This window comes from Carya illinoinensis, chromosome 8, assembly GCF_018687715.1.
Source record: "Carya illinoinensis cultivar Pawnee chromosome 8, C.illinoinensisPawnee_v1, whole genome shotgun sequence".
Taxonomy (NCBI): domain Eukaryota; kingdom Viridiplantae; phylum Streptophyta; class Magnoliopsida; order Fagales; family Juglandaceae; genus Carya; species Carya illinoinensis.
This window is the reverse complement of record NC_056759.1, coordinates 11,968,661-11,989,300: the sequence shown is the minus strand read 5'-3', so window position 1 is coordinate 11,989,300 and position 20,640 is coordinate 11,968,661. Positions and strand designations below refer to the sequence as shown.

Genomic DNA, 20,640 nt, shown 5'->3' with positions numbered 1-20,640 from the left:
TGCCCAGTTCCAAGCCCCTCGTGTTTTCCTAGCCAAGTATCCTCTAGCCCTCGCCAGCGAAGGGTCACGGAGTCGGTGCGTAGAGCGATGCCCGGTTCCACGCCCGGCGCATTCGTAGCCAAGCAACCCCTAGCCCTCGCTCACGTCGTCGCCTAGCGATAACCCAGGGGACATCACTCAGTTTATTCTGCTCCCGAGTGACCAGAGGAGCTCCACCGGGATAATACCCCATCCCGGCTTGGAGTCGTGATACACACGCACCCGTAAGTCCATTTACGCCAATACACATGCTTTTTACACTTGAACAAAAACACACGTGCATGCACCATGTAATGCCATATCAATGCACAAAAATAATCAACCAACATATATCCATAAAACAAGCAACTCCGTCCTCCATCCATCCGACCCCCGAACTCCTCGGACTCAGTCCGGAATCAACCAACCAGCAGATAAAATATTTATTGAATGAGCAAAATATATTTAAATCTAAAAGTAGAGTTTGAAAAATACTTACAGCGCTATATGGTACTTTTAGAAAGCTCGCGGCGTTGCAAACGGCGGAGGAAGAGCAACGTAACAGTGTAATTTACATTGTTGCCGTGGGCAATAAATTACCCATTTTCGAACGGGGACAAACCAAGACTCAGGATTGATAGGGAATGACCTTGAGATATTTATGAAGCTAAGGAAAATGAGTTTTGGTCGTGGGTGGTGGTGGAAATGGCGGTCGAAGGCCAAAAAGGGCTGAACGGAGTTGAGCTCATGGGAGCTGCTCCGACAACGGATCGAGGCCGAAAATGGGTGGTTTAGGTCGGCAAGAGGTAGGGGAAGAAGCTGTGAAAAGATGGTGGCCGGAGGTGGTGCGACGGCGCCGGAAACGGTGAAAAACCGTATGGCTTGGAGGAGCTCGTGGCGGCTAACGGTGGCTCGGATGGAGGTGAAACTTGGTGGGGATGTTCACCGGTGAGAGGGGAAGAAAACTGGGTGGGTGGTGTAGGCCACGCCGCCGGTGAGTGGCGGTTCTGGGCTGCGAAAGCAACCGGCGACAGGGGCAAAAATAGAGCAGGTGCAGCGACTTCCGGCGGCTCTCGAAGGCTAACGGCTGGTCCGATGGATCTGAAAATTGGTGGAGATGATCTCTGGTGGAAGGGGAAGAGAATAGTGGTGCCGGTGCACTAAAAGGTGGCCGGACGGCGGAGAACGGGGCTGACAAACAGGCGGCGATGGAAGGAAAAAAAAAAGGGGCTGCTGCGTACGCGGGAGAGGAGGAAGAAGAAAGAAAAAGAAAAGAAAGAAAAAGAAGGAAAAAGAAAGAAAAAGAAAGAAAAGAAAAGGGAAAAGAAAAAGAGAAAAGAAAAGAAATGAGGTACAATCCTCACCTCTGGAGTCCAACAACTGATCCAACGAAAATAAGTTTAAAAGCAATAAAACTAAGAAAATATTTTAAACACAACGTAAAGCTAAAATATAATAATTAACTAGTAAAAACAAACTATTTAATTTTAAATCCAAAGACAAGCTAAAATAAATTAAACAGCAATTTAAATTCAACAGCAATTAAAATCTAATTAAAATCCAATAATTTAAAATAAAAGAAATATTATATTAATTAAATTAAAATATTCCTTCAGTGAAAATACACATAAAAACAGGGTGTCACAACAATAAAAATAGTTTTACAATATAGCATAGTACGTCAAACCACGTCAATTTATGAAAAATCAAATTTTAAATTAAGCACATTTGTAAAAGGTAGTTTTTACAAATTTATCTTCTAAGCTAATTATCATTCATTATTTATTGTCCAATCATTTCATGCCACATAATGAGATGCTAAAATGATGAAAATTTAGAGGATGGTGAATAAAATTTCTCTACTAATGTATAAAATATAAACTCTTGCATAAGTGCTTTTGGGTTTAAAAAGCATGTTTTATCCTTTAATGTGAAAAAATTGTTCGATGTATAAAAAAATCTAATTAAAAAACTAACGTATTGAATGGTATATATATATATATTAGGTCTTGATGCTTTGCAATTTATAAAAATTTATTTATTATTCCTTTTATCATGATCATCCTCTCAATATCTCTTAATGTGACATTAAATGATAAGCATATGAGTGAAATATAATAAATAGTTTCCAATTGTTTAATATTAAATAATCATAAAATGATGAAATTATTATAATAAAAAAATAATAATAAAAAAGATTATGAGTAACATTACTATTTATCAAATAATGGGCCTGTGCAAAATACCCGCTGGGCCACACAACCTAATTGAGTCGAACCTGCTAAAGTCGGGTTGAGTAAATGTCAGTTTGGATAACCATCCAATTCGACCAATATCAGATGACATTTGAACCCGATTCAAAATCCATTGCAGGAAAAAAGCGAAGCCCCTCTCTCATTTCTCGCTTCAGCTACTCTCTCAGATCCCCTCACTCCATTGAGTTTCCATTACTGGTGGGTCTGAGTGCTTCCTTCACCAAATCTAGATCTGAATACGCCAAGTCTTAGGCCAGAGTAGTTCTTCTTGTAATGTAGATTCAAACACTGCTGGGTCTCCAGGTTCCCTTCACCAAAGCTAGATCTATCTGGATTTTTCTTGTTCGATTGATCTAGAGATCTAGAGGCCAGGTACATAGTAACAAAGACTCACATCGATGGTGCATCGGAAGAGTCACACTTCGAGTTGAAGACTGCATCTCTTACTCTAACAGTGGAGCCTATGTCCAGTGATGTCGTAGTGAAGAATCTCTATGTATCGATTGACCCATACCGGCTTAATTGCATGAAGAGTTATAGCTTCTATCAACGTGCCATAAAATTTTCTGTTGGCATAACTTTCGATGAGGTACATCTACCAAATTAAGTACGTGATACTTAATTTACCAAGATATATAATATAGAGATTTTGGTCATTTTTTGTGAGTACTGCAATTGCTGTAATTTTTGAGTTGTTTTGTGAATATACGGATTGATACAGGGTATTGATGCATATGGTGTTGCTAGAGTTGTGGCTTCTGGGAATTCCAAGTTTGAGTGTGGAATCAATTACCAACCACCCACAGTGGTTCCTAGGAGTCACTTGGCTAAGGTTTAGAGGGTTGTTTGCATGATCTCTAACTCGACAAGCGTTGTGGAGGTGTTCTCTAGGATTGATCATAAGTTTGATTTGATGTATGCAAATAGGGCTTTTGTGCATTGGTATGTCAATGAGGGTATGCAGGAAGGAGAGTTTTTAGAGGCGAGGGAAGATTTGGCTGTGCTGGATAATGACTATGAGGAAGTTGGGGCAAAGTCTACAAACGATGATGAGGATAATGACCTAACCCGAATGGACCAGTTCGAATTGGGTCGGGTTGGCAGCTTTTAGTAAACGGTATGGTCCAGTCGGGTCGGGCCAAATCCAGCTTTGGTGCATCGGGTTGCAGGCGTACAACATGTAAGAAAATAAGCAAAAGATTGATGGAAAACTTTGAGAGATTATTGCCATTTAATCAATAAAGAATAAAGTAGGTAGAATTTGTTAAAATAAATATAAATAATTAAATTTTCCTCTACAAATCCACACTCATTCTAAAAGATTAAGTAGATAAAAAGAGATATATTTAACTATTTATATTTATCTTAACACTCATTTTCATTTATATTTATCAGCATGATGGTTATTTATTTAAAGAAAGCTAATTGTGTGTGCCAAATTGTTTAATGCATGAATTATTGATGCGTGAGACACATGGTGGAGGATTAATGGAACACGTTGCTGTTAGAAAAACCTTAGAAATTTTACATGAACATTTATTTTGGCCTATGATGAGAAGAGACGTCACTCGAATATGTGGTAGATGCATTACATATAGAAATGTCAAATCTAAGGTTTTACCATATAGGTTATATATACCCTTACACGTTCCTAGCGAGTCATGGGTAGACTTATCTATGGATTTTGTTTTAGGTTTGCCTAGGACAAAAAGGTATAGAGATTTTATTTTTGTGGTAGTGGACAGATTTAGTAAAATAGCATATTTTATTTCATGCCATAAGACAGATGATGCCACAAACACAACTAATTTATTTTTCAAGGAAATAGTGTGACTCCATGGTGTACCTAGGAGTATTGTTTCTGGTAGGGATGTTAAATTACTTAGGTACTTTTGAAAAGTTTTGTGGAGAAAATTAGAAACTAAATTTTTATTTTCCACTACTTGTCATCCACAGACTTACGGACAGACTGAAGTAGTCAACAAGACTCTAACTCAACTTTACACATTTTCATTTAAAAGAATTTAAAAACTTGGGAGGACTGTTTGCCATTTATAGATTTTGCATATAATAGGACTCTGGATACTACTACTTCTTATTCTCCCTATGAAATTCTTTATAGTTCTAATTCATTTACTCCTTTAGATTTGATGTCTTTATCTATTGATGAAATGAGTAGTTTGGATGGACACATGAAGGCCGAATTGGTGAAGTTAATTCATGAGAGGTATGACTTCAAATTGTACAGAGGAATGAAAAATTTGCTTCCCAAATCAATAAAGGATGAAGGTGCGTCATCTCTAAGCCAAGAGATTAGGTTTGGGTTCACATGCGCAAATAAACATTTCTAGCCCACAGAAAGACTAAATTGCATCATCAAGGAGATAGACCTTTTCAAATCTTTGAGAAAATATCAAATGAATCTTCCAGGTGAGTATAATGTCTCTGCCACTTTCAGTGTTTTTTTATCTTTCTCCCTTTGATACAGGAGACGATTCGAGGTCGAATCCTTTTGAGTAGAGGGGGAATGATGGGCACTATGGTGGACTGAGTCTTAAAGATCCCTTGCAAGTTACAGATGAGCCAATCACAAGGTTAAGAGGTAAGAAGATTAAGGAAGTAATGTAAAGATTAATACAATCCACTTGGACCGAGTTTGCAAATTTATCAAACAAGACCCCAACATTCAAGATAGACTTGAAAAAAGAAGAACCAATTTTAATTTATGTGATACAAGCTACAAAGGGGGGCGGCATAGCCTAAGGCTTAGTGTAGATTCTTTATTTTAATAAGTAAAGGCATGTGAGCCTATTTTATGTTTCTATATTTAATTCATTAAATGGACTTCTTTTATTAGCTATAGGGGATGTTTTGAGCTTGAAAATATTCAACCCATATCTTTTAATTAATGAAGGCTTTAGTTGGCTTAGGGTTTCATGTTAGTCAGCCTAGGCGTTCATGGAGGGATTAAAAACAGTCTTTTAGGCACATTTTAGACAAGTTTTAACGTAAATGAAGTTTCGTAGAGAACTTTTAGTTTTTTCTTCTTGTTCTTGATTGAATTAAGAACTTATCAAAAGCAAATCATTTGTGGTGTTCTCAGCAAATCTAGGTTCTTGAAATAAGATTTCAATGGGATTAGATATTCTCGACTTAATTCTTGGTTTTCTTGGATAAATTTTTAATTTGATTATGGGTTCAAGAGATTTTGATCCCACGGGTTCACATCACTAACACGAAAAATATTAAATTAATTGACTAAAGCGTAGAGTTATGATTCAAACTAGACCTCTACTCTAATATAAAGTAAAATTATCACTTATTCCAAAAGACTAAACAGATGAAAATAGATATATTTAATTATTTATATTTATCTTAAGACAATTCGACTAATATCTAAATGGTAACGAAGAGCATTGTCATGCTGTACCAGTTCTAACCGTAAAATCTGTGGACCCATTTTTAGAAATTTAGCTAGAAGTTATTGGGATCACATAATTAATGAATGATGGTCAACACATCTTTCTCGAGTAGCGAAGGAGGCTCTTCCTGCTCCACTTCCTTTACAACCATATCCATTAAAAGGTCATTTCTATGGTGTCCTCGTGAGATCCTGACAATCCTATTATCCTTACGCTTTAGATTATATTTCCTCCAATTTCTTGACATAAATATTTCCTTCATGCCCTTAGTTGAATTTAATTACTTAGTAAATATTAAATACTCAATGAACAAAAACTCATTGATGTTGAACCCATGACGACATTTAACAAGCATTGACACCTATTGAGTAGGTGCTATATATATCCTTCCCCCGGGCCTCCCTTCTCTCCCTCGAGTATCTCTGTCTCTCAACGTACACGCACCATGAATAATCTCAGAAAACGAACTAGATTCTTGGCCACTTTCTTGCCCATTTCAGCCATTGTCTTGGTGTTACTCTCCACCCATTTGAAAAAGAGCCCCAAAACCATAGACAATCCCCACATACACATCCACAAACACTTCCAAGTAGCCCACTCAACATGCCAAGGCACACTCTACCCTGACCTCTGCGTCTCAACCCTCTCTTCTTTCCCAGATCTCATCGCCAAAACACCCCGACAGATAATCTCGGCCACCGTAAACTACACAATATCCGAGGTACGAACCTCCTCCTCAAACTGCACCGGCATTCGACAGAAGCTCAAGAATCTCGACCCCCTTGGAAAGAGAGCTCTCGACGATTGCCTTGAGCTCTTTGACAACACCCTTGCCGAGCTTCATGCAACCATCTCCGATCTCTTCCATAAGGAATCAGACACCCAGAATAATTTCCATAACTTGCAAACATTTTTAAGCGCGGCAATGACTAACCAGTACACGTGCCTTGATGGATTTGCTTATAGCAACGTAAGTCATGTGAGAGAAGTGATCAAAAAGAGCTTGCATAGTATCTCTCACCATCTAAGTAATGCTCTCGCCATACTCAAGAAATCCCCCGGCGTTAACAAATCCGAGTCCGAGGTATACCCTGAGTATGGAGAAATGAAAGATGGGTTTCCTTCGTGGGTTCCGGGGAAGGACAGAAAACTGTTACAATCTTCAGTGAAGGGGACAAATTATAACTTGGTGGTGGCCAAGGATGGAACCGGGAATTTCACCACTATCGGTGAGGCTGTGGCTGCTGCTCCAAACTCCAGCACAACCAGGTTTGTCATACAGTACATTATCCCCTATATATATATATGTATATATACAGTCTCAGATGTTACTGAATTTGTGCTCTTCACCAATTAATGAACTATGTAAAGTAATATCTTTTCCTTTCCAATTCAAGGACATAGATTTATACTTTAAAAGAATTATTGATCAACCTTGCAATTATTGTAAGATTAAGGGTTAGTTACAAAATTAGTACTTGGCTTATTAAGTTTATGTATTTTGTGGCCTTAGGATGTTTAACTTTCATAAAATTGGTACTCAAACCTCAAAAAAATTTGTAATTAATTATCCCAAGAATCTCTCGCTAGAAAACTAATAAAGATTGCCACGCAACATTAATAAGTCACTTTCAGCCTTTAATTAGTTAATGTGGATACTAATGCCACGAGTCAGCCAATCAAAAACTGACATGTGATCCCCCATTAATTTACTAATGGAATACTGACTGCGACTCTCTTGTACTAATCTTGCCAAATTTGAAAGCTGAGGTCTCCAACATTAATTTGTGGTGTAGGTTTGTGATATACATAAAGGCCGGTGCATATTTTGAGAATGTAGAGGTTGAGAGGAACAAGACCAATTTGATGTTCATTGGAGATGGAATTGGAAAGACGATTGTGAAAGCAAGTAGAAATGTGGTTGATGGGTGGACTACATTCCGTTCAGCCACCGTAGGTGAGTTAGTTCCAAAACTTTAACTTTCTCCCTCTTCTTCTTTCTCTGACATGTTTAATTTTATTCTTGAGCTTGTTACTAGCTACTATATATATGAAAAACAAATGCATCTTCTTGTTTGCCTCAATCATATGAACCTCACTCATGTATGTTTTAATGTCGATCGAAGTCTCTAATGCAAGTCAATTCGATTAGATTAACGTGGAATACTCAAAATCCAAAAGATCAGATCATACAAAAAATATCATTAATTTCGAACAACTCCATTGAATGGGTGATTGATTTATGGGATTTAGACCATATAATTAAGAGTATAACCAGTTCAGTTAGATCTGGTTTTGGATATATTTTAGAAACAAACAAGTATATATAGGTTTTGAAATTTGAATAATCGATACCACACTAGTTACATACCTAACCTGGTACCACACTAGTTACATACGTTTCAGATCGGTCTGGTCCGACTTTACTAATATATTATATAGTATATATATTATAGTATATAATAATATAGTGATAATATATTGTAGTATATTATAATATATATTATAATTTTATAATAGACTATAGTGATAATATATAGTTATTTGTATAGGACTTTAAATTTTAATATTATATTAAATATAAATTTAACATATAATTCCAAATTATTTTATAAATATTATATATATAAATTATATATAATACAAAAAATATTTTATATAATATAAAAAATTAAAAAATATATATAAACCGATCCAGTCCGGTGTTAGAAAAATTAAGGAAAACCAAAAATAGACTAATTTCGATCAATTTTTTTAAAAATGAAATCAGTAAAAGACTGGACCGAACCCAGTACCAGACCAAACCCACTGTTTTACCCGTTTACCTATTTTGTTTTCCCACCCCTACATATAATTACACAATGACTCTAATTAAACTCCCACAAAATTGTTCTTATAATATTCATGATATTCCAAATCAATAATAGGGACCTCTATATAATAAGAGAAGTGTTACAGATATAAAGAGATCGAATTTTGCTATATACAATTATTTATACATATTTTTTATACACTTTATTCATATGATAGATCAAATTAGTTATAGAATATACAAAAGATCAATATGTAAAAGTTAGTACACATAAAATTTTTATTTTTCTATATATATATATATATATATATATATTACTTTGACTTAAAGTTAAGGCGACACCAGATCGGGACCTAACACGTGAAGACTTTTAAGGTCACGTAGATCCACTGCCATATATAAAGCTGCCTGCGCATGCGCACCCACAAATAACAAGTAGGTGGGGACAATATGGACCATGCAATATTGGGAATTAATCTCCCACTCATTGAGTTAACTATGTTTATAGTTTCGTGTAATTATCATGAATGCATAATCTAATTATATATGGAGTATGATTTGATTAATTTGAGCCAATTAAGGACACGTACGTTACTAACTCCAAATACACTTTAAACTACAAATTGAAAACACAGAACCATAATGTCGTGTTGATTAAAGGCCACTATATATTAAATTAAAAGGGTAATAGTACATCTACTATAAGGAAGACCAACTAATGCAATTATGTAATTTTATTAAAAATAAAGTTTAATTTTCTCAAATTACTTCTTATTATTATAAGATTATAAAAATAATAAAAATAAGTTGTACGCTAATTTTTTTTTTTTCAAATTAAAATACTCAAGTTAAAGTTTGTACCGCCTATTGTTAATGTGGACGGATGACCACATTAAAATTAAAAGGAAATTGGTAAGCATCCCGATCTAGTGTCTCGATAAAAGATTTTTATCTTTTTTATTTTTTTTATTTAATTATTAAAAATATATTAAAGATGATTAAAAATATATATAAAAAATTAAAAAAATATAAGATTGCTGTGTTAGAAAAAATTTGTCTTTATAGTCACTCAAAGCATAAAAAGCTTAGCATCACCTAATGAGTACTGCCGATTCTTGTCCCAATACTTGGTTGACAGAGGTCGGGTCCCGGTTCTGAATTACGAGTTGAAAACTGAAAAGCCGGGCCTCTGAGAAAGGCACCGAGCTACTGACAATTATAAAGACAATTCAAATTTTTAGACCCACCAATAAAATAATATTAAATTTAAATTTAAAATGTATTAATAAATTTTCTTTTCAATTTTAACTGTAATTACATTATTTATATTAATGTGCATGGATGTCGGTAGCTTAGGAAGGTCGGATGACTGTGTCCCACGCGTGCATCCTTGAACTGCGTGAGTTGCTTTTGTTGTCGGGTAAAGTAGTTGTCCTTTTAATTCTTTTTATCAGAGGATACGATCTTTTAGATATTTATTATGGAAAACACTAGTCCCACAAAAAGGGTTTACCGAAAACTGTTTTGATTTTTTTTTAAATTTTTTTTATTTAATGATTAAGTAAGTGTTTTTAAATAAATATGTGATTTTTTTATTTTTAAAAAATATTTAAATAGTTTTAAAAAATATTGAAAGAAAAATTAAAAAAAAAATGCACTAATCGGTAGAAAATTTCTACAGGACGTAGCAACGTCCATTTATTATTGTTTCCGTAAAATAATTTTTTTAAAATTTGAAGAAACATATCAAAATAACCATCCAATACATTATCTATTTTATTTCTAATATTTGCTACAGTACCTCTTCTATATTTATATGTTCATATTTAGATAAATATTTAATTCATTTTTCTTTTAACTCTTTATTCATTTCTTTCTATAATTTTTACTTTTTACTTTGTTTGAAATAAATAAAATATATTAAAAAATATAATATTTAAATAATATAAATAAATAAATAAACTGATATATAGTATATTATAAAATTCAGTATGTAAAATAGAAAAAATAAATTTTAGTGATATATTTTAAATGATAAGATGAAAAGTTCATTGAAAGTGCTTAGGATATTTATTATTGTTTTTGTATGTTTTTAAGAATTTAAATCTGATATTTTTTTATAATTTTAAAATGTATAAGCATATAATCTCATTATATTTAAACTTGGAATCGATATTATCTAAAGAAAAACGTTTAACATATAGTTGGATATTATGAAAAGTGAAATACTTTAGTTATAAAGATATTACACAAAAATAAAATATAAATTATCAAAAAAATTTAAGTCTAACACTTTATATTAACTAATAAATTATGAGAATAGATGATGTATGAAATCTTAAATTATTTTAAAATGATTAGTTATTATTATTTATAATGATTTTAATGAATCCTAATTGCATAATTGATTATTCCTTTAATAGTACAAATTTATATGTGTCTCGGGTCTCCTTTAGACATTACAAATTGCATCAAAGCCTCTACCAACGGGAGACCATTGATGACATGTTTCCAAAGTAGATCGAGCAGTCTGTTATGTGTTTATTTTTTATACGTTCTCTTCATTTTATATTCTTTTTTGGGGTTTTTTTTTTTTTCTTTATAATGTTCTCAAACACATCTGAGTTATTTCTTTATTCTAAGAAAAGAGATTTAATTATCGGATTAAGTGAATTTTTAAGGAATAAAAAAAGGCATGTTTGCAAAGTTTTTGGAGTCTATGCTCTACAATCAGACCCAAAAAAATGTAATCATATTTTGTCACCGTCCAATCCTTGTATCTATCGTTGTGGTTTCTTTCAGCTGTGGTGGGCAACGGATTCATAGCCAAAGGTATCACCTTCGAGAACTCTGCAGGGCCAAGTAAACACCAAGCCGTGGCCTTAAGGAGCGGCGCAGATCTCTCTGCCTTCTACAAATGCAGCTTTGTAGCCTACCAAGACACTCTCTATGTCCATTCCCTCAGACAATTCTACCGTGACTGTGACATCTATGGCACAATCGACTTCATCTTCGGAAACGCTGCAGTTGTTCTCCAAAACTGCAACTTGTACGCCCGGAAACCTGATGAAAACCAGAAAAATATTTTCACTGCCCAAGGGAGAGAGGACCCTAACCAAAACACTGGCATCTCAATCTTGAACTGCAAAGTTACTGCTGCTTCTGATTTGATTCCAGTGAAGGCATCCTTTAAAACTTACCTAGGTCGTCCTTGGAGGGAGTATTCTAGAACTGTTTTTCTCAAGTCAAACATTGATGATTTGGTTGACCCAGCTGGGTGGTTGGAATGGAATGGAACGTTTGGATTGAGCACCCTTTATTATGGGGAATACATGAACAGAGGTCCGGGTTCAAACACAAGTGCAAGAGTCACATGGCCTGGTTATAGGGTCATCAACAGCTCGGCCGAGGCAAGCCAGTTCACAGTAGGGGCATTTATACAAGGAAATGAGTGGCTGAATTCTACTAGTGTTCCTTATTATCTCAATTTGAGTTACGTTAAGCCAGAAAATTATAATATTGCCTCCTGATTATTTGCTTTATTTGTAATGTTAAGAAGCTATATGATTGAATTACAACAATCATTTATATGGGTTTGTATGAAAGTACTGAAACTTCTCTGGGACAGATTCCGATGTTGAGCAGTGATCAAGGAAGGAGTAAAGTTTCCATTATTCAGTAGTTGCAATTTTGAACACTGCATTATGTATGTCTATATTGTTTACTTTCACTGCAGTTTGTTGATTGAACTGGACCAAGGGGCAGTGGGGCTTGCCAATGCTTGATGGCAGAAACTTGTAAAAATATTTGGACGATATGAAGCCCTGCATATATAGGAGTGGAAGATGAAAATGAAGGCCATACTTCTGGGACATTTTAGCTTTCTACATATTGTACCGGGCCAACCCATTATAGTAGTTTATCTGCTTAGTTTGGAGGACCATGTTAAAACCTTGAAGAATAGTTAACCGTTTCTGTTCCTTTTTTATGGGTCTTGGAAGTTATAGACCGAATCCCCGCACTAAATGCTTTCAAATCCCCACAGGGCCTAGAATTTAAGCACCAAGCTGTGGCCTTAAGACCTCCATATTTTGCAGCATTCAACCAGTGCAGCGTCTGCCTTGCAAACCCAATAGAACATTTAAAAAAAATTAGGCCCCACTAGGTCGTCTTTGGAACTCGTTGCTTTCTTGCCCTTTCAGATCGTGCTAAAACAGAATGGCTAGAGATAACCATCCAGCCCCTCTTACAAAGTGATGAATGTGGAAGCCGAGCTTATAGGGTAGGTAACTTCGGCTGGATGAGGTTGTGATAGATGATTACCACATACAAAAACTGGAGCTAGCTACTTTCAGATCTAAATTGAAAGTCTAGAACCTATGCATGAAATATAATTTAATCATAAAAACAATAAAAAGCAGAAAACATGGCATGCAACTATAATATCTCATACTGAGTACTCATAAGTGGTGTATGATCAGTTCCATATTGATTGGAAAGAAGAAGTTCGAGAATACCGGTAATGTGCCATAAGCCAATGCAGGGAGTTTCCTTTGCCAGAATGGGGGGTCACCTCTTTTGGTACCTGAGGCGATTTCGTGCTTACCTAAAGTTCTGTCTCTGGATGCTAAGAAGACTAAAATGGGTCTTTTCCGCATTGATGTATTCTTACTTCGATAACTTTCAGGTTACAGTATACCTAGCTTTTCAGCAATTCTTACTCTTTATAATGGTTCCAATGAGATTTTAATTGAACCATTGATTTGGTTTAGAATATAGGCCTAGATGTGCCTAGAGACATCAGTGCATATATATCCCAACTAAAATTGTATTCAAGCAAAATTATCATCTAGGCTAAGATGGCGATGCATTTTTAATAAAGAGGCCGAAACCGATGGCATTTCAGAATTGGAAATGAAGAAAGAGGTCAAATTCTAGCAGAAGTTTGCTCAAACATGTTGGTCCACCAACAACTTGCGGAGGAATTCATGGGAATGCTCCAAGTGATTAAAAGTACAACCAGAAAACATCACGAAACAGAAACTCTGCGAAAGAGATATACATGATCTCCCCTGCCCATAATTAACACCTTGCAGCAGGAAACGTGTGCACGCACCGAGAGAGAAGAGGAGAGAAAAACGAAGAGAAAGATAATAGAACTTGCGTTCCGTGCAGCATGCCAATGCAGACTGAAGTCGTTGCATGCTCTATATATATCCGATCATTTGTAATCAAGTACTCCAGAACATAATCATCACTCAACCCCTATAGCTATCCAAAGTTCTTAAACCAAAAACAGCAAAATAATACCATATATATAAGATTAAATTCACAGTACTATATATGCAGCTGTTAAAGTTGCACCAAATAATATATATAGGTTCAGTCCCGTCTTGACTTGATCAAGAAAGGTCTTTGATGGTATTTTTTGTGATAAACTTTCGGGGTAGAATTCTGGTTCTCAATTTGGTGGCTAAATTGACGTACGTTTGCATATTAAATAGGTCGTGGAAGGTTTTTTAATTTAGGTTAAAGATCAGAATTAATTACTAATAATGGGGAAGCTACGCCTTGTCATGCATGCATGCAGAAACAAATTCTTGTGAAGGATATCCACATTCACATTTCTGTTTGGAAACTGCTAAAGATAGCTGAGGAGTAACGGATAGATAGTCATTAATACTAAAACAAGGCATATATTTGTATAAATTAAAAAGCCGTAAGCCTGGAGCTTTTGCAATTAAACGTATTGATCAAACCGCGTACGTAAGACCAGCGCTTAAGGCTACCATGGCCATTGCAGAAAGATTTGAAGCAAAATTATCCATTGTTGTCCTAGGGACGACCTTAGCTTTGCTCTCTTGCGTGGCCGCCACATCTACGTATCACCGTCGTAGCCTTAGTGGCGCTGGTTCAAAGGTTTTCGATGTTACTTCTTATGGTGCTAAGGCAGATGGCCATAAAAATAATGTAGAGGTGAGTTCCAAAGACGATAACATTTATTTTCTTTCACATTCGAACGACAGTACTGCTACTCCTTCCTGATATGATATAAAAATCTCACGGCCTAGCTAGCCCATATGTATATATATACACACACACACACACACATTAATCTCCACCTCTTTGGTCTTTCCAACGTCACTTGAATTAATTCAAATATATTGAAAGTTGCACTCAATCTTAGAAAACTCTTTATTTTGTTTTGTTAACGTTATAAGTGTCTATTGCATTAACTAACTAACCAATATTAGACACAAATAATTGGAATACCCCAATAATTAAAATAACCCCAAATTGTGTTTAAATGTGTGGGAATTAAGGTGGCCGGTGAACAACATTCCATATTTTTAAGAAGGAAAAAGCTCAAATCCTTTATCATGACAGCTCCAAAGGATTACATTTGTAACATTGATTTGTCTTTTTAAAGTATAGGTCTAGACATAGTTTGGCTTTCCTTGGATCATCATAAATGGTAGTAGATCAACTAATTCCAATCACAAATGTATGATTTGAATTTTTATTGGATCGTTACAAATAGTACTATATATACCAGCCAGTTCCAGCTAGAAATAGATGATTTGAGCCGGCATCTTATATATATTGGTTTGGGCCTTCTTTGGGTCGGCATAAACTGTATTAGAGCCAATCCAAATTGAAAAAAAAAATATGATTTGAGTTATGTCATCTACGTATCTTCGATAGATCCATTTAACCTGACGATGACTTCGGAATTTAAGATCAAGTTGATTAATGTAATATAATGTACTGTAATATGTGGTAAATAGGATCTCATAATGTTTAAGCCTTTTCCAGTCCTTGTAAAGTATGAACCAAGGTCATGTATTATTATTTAGGCTCCTATATGAGTATAAATTTGGCTAGTCTTTTTTAAATAGATCAAGCCTAGATGTAATATGAAGCTTTCTTAGATAAGAGCTCGCTAAAAGTGATGTGAACCCCAATAGACTTGCTTTGAGACCCAACAACAATACTGGAAAAACAACCCCAAGAAAGCCAAACTCAGGTATATGGATGGAGAATCTAGACCCAATGAGAACCCGTTCAAAGAACCTAGATTATATCAAAATCTAGACCCATTGAAGAACCCGTCTCAAGAACCTAGATTACAAAGGAAGAACGCCACAAAGGTTTTGATTTACCCTTGATAAGTTCAGAAGTTCAAGAAGAACAAGAGGAGGTCACTCAACTCTCAATCACAATTCCATATAGTCTGCCTCTCAAATGAGGTTACAAGTGGTTTAAATAGACAATCCCCAAAACCCTAAGTAAACAATGCGTCGGGGTACTGTAGCGTGAACAGTGCCATACGCCGCGCTACAGTTACTTCTGAAACCCTAGTAAGACATAAAATTTTAACTTTCCAAATAAACCCTTGGCCAAAAATACAAGGCCTTCCCAAAAATAACCCTAGTCCATTAGAAATAAGACATACGTGGGCCAAGCATCCTCAAGCCCACTTCTTCTAAATTAATAATAAAATACTGTTAAACAAATTGAAAGCCTTAACAACAATAGGCCCAATCTCTAAGTCATGTCAGGTCACTCAACTCTCAATCACAATTCCATATAGTCTGCCTCTCAAATGAGGTTACAAGTGGTTTAAATAGACAATCCCCAAAACCCTAAGTAAACAATGCGTCGGGGTACTGTAGCGTGAACAGTGCCATACGCCGCGCTACAGTTACTTCTGAAACCCTAGTAAGACATAAAATTTTAACTTTCCAAATAAACCCTTGGCCAAAAATACAAGGCCTTCCCAAAAATAACCCTAGTCCATTAGAAATAAGACATACGTGGGCCAAGCATCCTCAAGCCCACTTCTTCTAAATTAATAATAAAATACCGTTAAACAAATTGAAAGCCTTAACAACAATAGGCCCAATCTCTAAGTCATGTCTTCCATAGCTTGTATCAAGTGGATCAAAACTGGTTCTTTTTCCTTGAAGCCCATCTTGAGTGTTGGGCTCTTCCTAACTTCATCCCAAGTGGATTGCACCAATCCTTGCATTGCTTTCTTGATCTTCTTGGCTCTTGATCTTGTAATTGGCCCATCTGGAATTTGCAAGGGATCTTTAAGGGTAGCTCCACCTTGGTTCCCATCAAAAAGCTCTATATATAGGATCTTGGCCTAGGCCAAGATCCTATATATAGAGCTTTCAAGGCCTTGAAAGTAACATCAGTACTTTCAATTGAAGATTTATGTTATTCAATTCCATTATGATCCATAAATTAAGAGACATACTTAAAAGGTACAATATATTAAAGGATTTAGCGTAATTATCCTAAAAAAAAAAAAAAAAAAAAAAAAAAAACCATTCATATATCTAAACAAGTAACCTATATTATACTGTTGAATATTTCATCCAGGCATTCATGAAGGCATGGGTTGCAGCTTGTAAATCTGGTGGTCCTGCTAAGCTTCTTATTCCCAAAGGAACATTTGTGACAGGGCCAGTCGTGTTTGCAGGGCCATGCAAGGGCTTTATGACTGTTGAAGTTCAAGGAACTATTCAAGCAACCACAGATATTTCTGAATACAGTTCTCCCGAATGGTTTGCCTTCGAAAACCTCAATGGTCTCCTACTTAATGGCAGAGGAACTTTCGATGGCAAAGGTGCCACTGTCTGGAAGTACAATGACTGCCACGGAAACTCCAACTGCCAACTTCTTCCCTCTGTAAGCCCTGCACACTTACACAAATTATCCGCTCATGAAAAAAAAAAAAAAAAGATGATATGATTGCACTGGAATGATGTGGCATGTGTTTTATGCAGTCAATCAAATTCTACTTTGTGAACAACGCCGAGATTCGTGGCATCACTTCCCTCAATAGCAAATCGTTCCACACGCACGTCGTTAACTGCAAAAACTTCACCGCTCATGACCTCAATATAATTGCTCCATCTAATAGCCCCAATACCGATGGCATGCATATCAGCAGGTCCAGTCTTGTCACTGTATCCAACACCAAAATCGGAACAGGCGATGATTGCATTTCCATTGGACAAGGGGCAACCCATGTCACCATCTCTAATGTCACTTGTGGCCCCGGACATGGCATAAGGTAATTTATTTAGCATAATGCAAAACGCAAGTCCAAAGTGTGTAAACTAGCATTTTGAAAATGGAACTCATCACTAAAAAGATAAAAAAATAAAAAAAAAAAAAATAGATTTTATAAGTGAGTTTCACTTTTTTCAAAGAACTTGCACGCACATTTTGAACTTGTATAAATTATTTTCCATATATAGAGAGGAAAGCTTGGGTTAGAAAGAGATTTTAATAAAAAGGAAACAATTCTATACATCATACTATCATCTTACTTGCATCTCACTAAGTAAGATGTGACATATTCATCACCATTAAATAATCATTTATTATATATTTCTTTATCATTCAATAATGATGAATGTGTTACATCTTATTTAGTAAAATGCAAATGAAATAATGGTGTTTTAAATAGCATTACTCATATTTAACACATCATAACTAGTCAAGCCATATCAATTTGTGAACATTACTTTTGTCGGGATCTCCCGTGAACCTAGCACTACTCATACCATCCACGCCCAAATTTAAATGCAAATTCCCTATAGATATGGCTGGTGTTGACATTGCAACTTTGGGTTATACGTATCTTGCAGTGTTGGCAGCCTTGGCAAGTACAAGGACGAGAAGGATGTGAGCGGGATTCATGTGACTCATTGCACATTAAAAGAAACCACGAACGGTGTGAGGATCAAAACCTGGCCTAACTCACCTCCAAGCCAAGCTTCTGACATCTCTTTCGAAGATATAACTATGGATTCTGTTAAAAATCCTATTGTTATAGATCAGAAATATGGTTCACATAAGAGTGCGGTAATATATCTTAGTTTCTATCTACGGCTATCTCCACCGATTGATCCCTTACCATAATATAGAGATATATTATTCTATTTCCTCAATTACCTCATCCTCAGGCATACTTGTTAATTATGAGACATGTTTTAAGTGGTTATCATTTAATTGGTTGACATCACGTAAAGCCACTTAAAACGCACAATAACCAACAAGGATGATTGACGATAACAAGATCTACGATGAAAAGTAGCATTAGTCTGATTATATACTCACTTACAAAAAAGGAAAACATTGATTTTTGTTAATCTGTTTCATGATATTCATGATGTTGCAGCCATCCAGAGTAAAGATTAGCAACGTTCGTTTCAAGAACATTAGGGGCACCTCAACTTCACCTGTCGCAGTGTATTTAGGCTGCAGCTCAGCGGTTCCTTGCACGGATGTTCAGTTGACCGATATTGATTTGCAATACAAGCTGGGCCTTAGTGGGAAAGCAAAATCCATTTCATCCTCATGCTTGAACGCAAAGATTACTTGTGGGGGCAAACAGAATCCAGCAGCTTGTGATACTTAATTAATTAGGTTCTTCAACATCTCTAGCGAGCACCATATATTTTCCTTAATTCTCTTCGTTTTTTTATTCTTTCTTTCGTTGTATTTCTAAATGTTGTAGTTTACAGAATTTGTTCTACAAGTGCCTCTCATGTCAACGCAAGGGCACTCCGATACTGGAGACATATTCCTTCCAAGTTGTGCAAATTTTATACATATTCATAAATGTACGCCAAGTGCATGCATTAATGATCGATTACGTTTCTCAAAGGAAAAATATTCTATGTAACTACTGTAACATACCCAGCTGACACATTATACAATAAATAGAACCTTTAATAGATCGGTAAATACTCATATTTTGATCTCAAATTTTGGTCAAGCAACTTGATCTTCTATCGCTTGCTTTTCTTTGTTTCCATGTTGGACCGTTGGTGATGATGAGAAAATTCTCTAACTTCAATTCAAACCTTGTTCAAGGGCGCTGTTATTTACTTTCCAATTTAGTTTTCTTCTCCAATATCAAATATTATATACCACTTTGTCCATTAATTTATTCGCCCTCCTATGCAAGAATAGTATATACGCTATTTTCTTTATTTTTAAATCTTTTAATCCTCTTTTATTTTACTTCATTTCCAATTTATATTTTAAAATTAATTATATAGTGGAACGATTGATTTCCAAAATCGTAAGGTTTACTATTTTGTCAATCTCTCTAATGTTATTTAGGAGTTTATGGTTTGCTTGTTTTCGCAGATGAGATAAAATAAGATAAGTCAAGATAAAAATTAAAAATTGAATATAATATTGTTAGAATATATTTTTTTAATATTATTATTATTTTAGAATTTAAAAAAATTGAATTATTTATTTTATTTTGTGTAAAAGTTTAAAAAAATTATAATAATTAAATAAGATGAGATATATTATCAAAACAAACGAGAACAAGTGTCAAAACAAAAATTCACCATGGTTAATCAGTCATTTTTAAATAAACTTAATATATAATGAAAAGTTCTAAATGTAGTCCCCACTCGGGGACTGCTCGCGCGCGACCAGAAACCAGTCATTTTATTAAAAGTTTATACGTTGTCGTTTTATTAAAACTCTGAAAGACTTTTCATCTCCTTCCTAGCAAGGTAAACCATACTTAAGATCTCCTTATCTTCTTCAAATTATCGCCGCCTTCAAATCTTCTGCTCCTCTTCCTCTTCATGCTCACAAACCAGATGCTTCCATTTCTTATAAATCACTGCCAGTACTCAATTTTAAGTTGTATAGAAACTACAAAAGACATGATTTTTGTCTGTGATAATTCATTTTCTAGAAAAAACACAGAAGTCAAACCAAATTCATATTTCTATTTAGCAAAATAAATGGAGAGACCTAATTAATTTAAGGCAAAATTGGCTAAGATTATCTTAGTAGAAAAAAAGTTTGTACGAAACTAAACTTCTTAGATCTCAGCATGCATTATAACAACTCTTTTTAAGCACAAATAGATTCCTTTCATGCTCGGCGGCTAAGCGTGGTGGAGAGGAATAGAGAGTCGATGCCAGCAGATGGTGGTGGAGGATGCCGGCGATGTTGATGAGAGAAAACGACTACCACTCCTCGGACTTCTTTGTACAGGAGGAGAGATTTTTTTCAGGTTTGCGTTCGATGGAGACTTCATTCTTGGTTTTAGTTTCATTACGCAGAAAGGCACGTG

The 20,640-nt window shown here is 35.3% G+C and overlaps 2 protein-coding genes across 3 annotated transcripts; both read left to right on the top strand.

Annotated features, from left to right (window-relative positions):
• Window positions 1-6,008: 6,008 nt before the first annotated feature.
• Window positions 6,009-12,188, top strand: LOC122317958 (pectinesterase-like). Its single transcript, XM_043135047.1, has 3 exons — window positions 6,009-6,964; window positions 7,492-7,652; window positions 11,310-12,188. The coding sequence occupies exons 1-3, from the start codon at window positions 6,141-6,143 to the stop codon at window positions 12,035-12,037; spliced, it is 1,713 nt and encodes a 570-aa protein (XP_042990981.1). The 5' UTR covers window positions 6,009-6,140; the 3' UTR covers window positions 12,038-12,188.
• Window positions 12,189-14,236: 2,048 nt separating this feature from the next.
• LOC122319415 (exopolygalacturonase-like) lies at window positions 14,237-19,312 on the top strand. Of its 2 annotated transcripts, XM_043137479.1 has the most exons (6): window positions 14,237-14,483; window positions 16,899-17,207; window positions 17,306-17,595; window positions 18,176-18,392; window positions 18,709-18,956; window positions 19,055-19,312. In XM_043137479.1, exons 1-5 carry the CDS (start codon window positions 14,298-14,300, stop codon window positions 18,946-18,948), a joined length of 1,242 nt encoding a protein of 413 aa, XP_042993413.1. In that variant the 5' UTR covers window positions 14,237-14,297; the 3' UTR covers window positions 18,949-18,956; window positions 19,055-19,312. The 2 variants fall into 2 exon arrangements, with proteins under 2 accessions (XP_042993413.1, XP_042993412.1); XM_043137478.1 differs by having other exon boundaries at window positions 18,709-19,312.
• The last annotated feature ends 1,328 nt before the right edge of the window (window positions 19,313-20,640 follow it).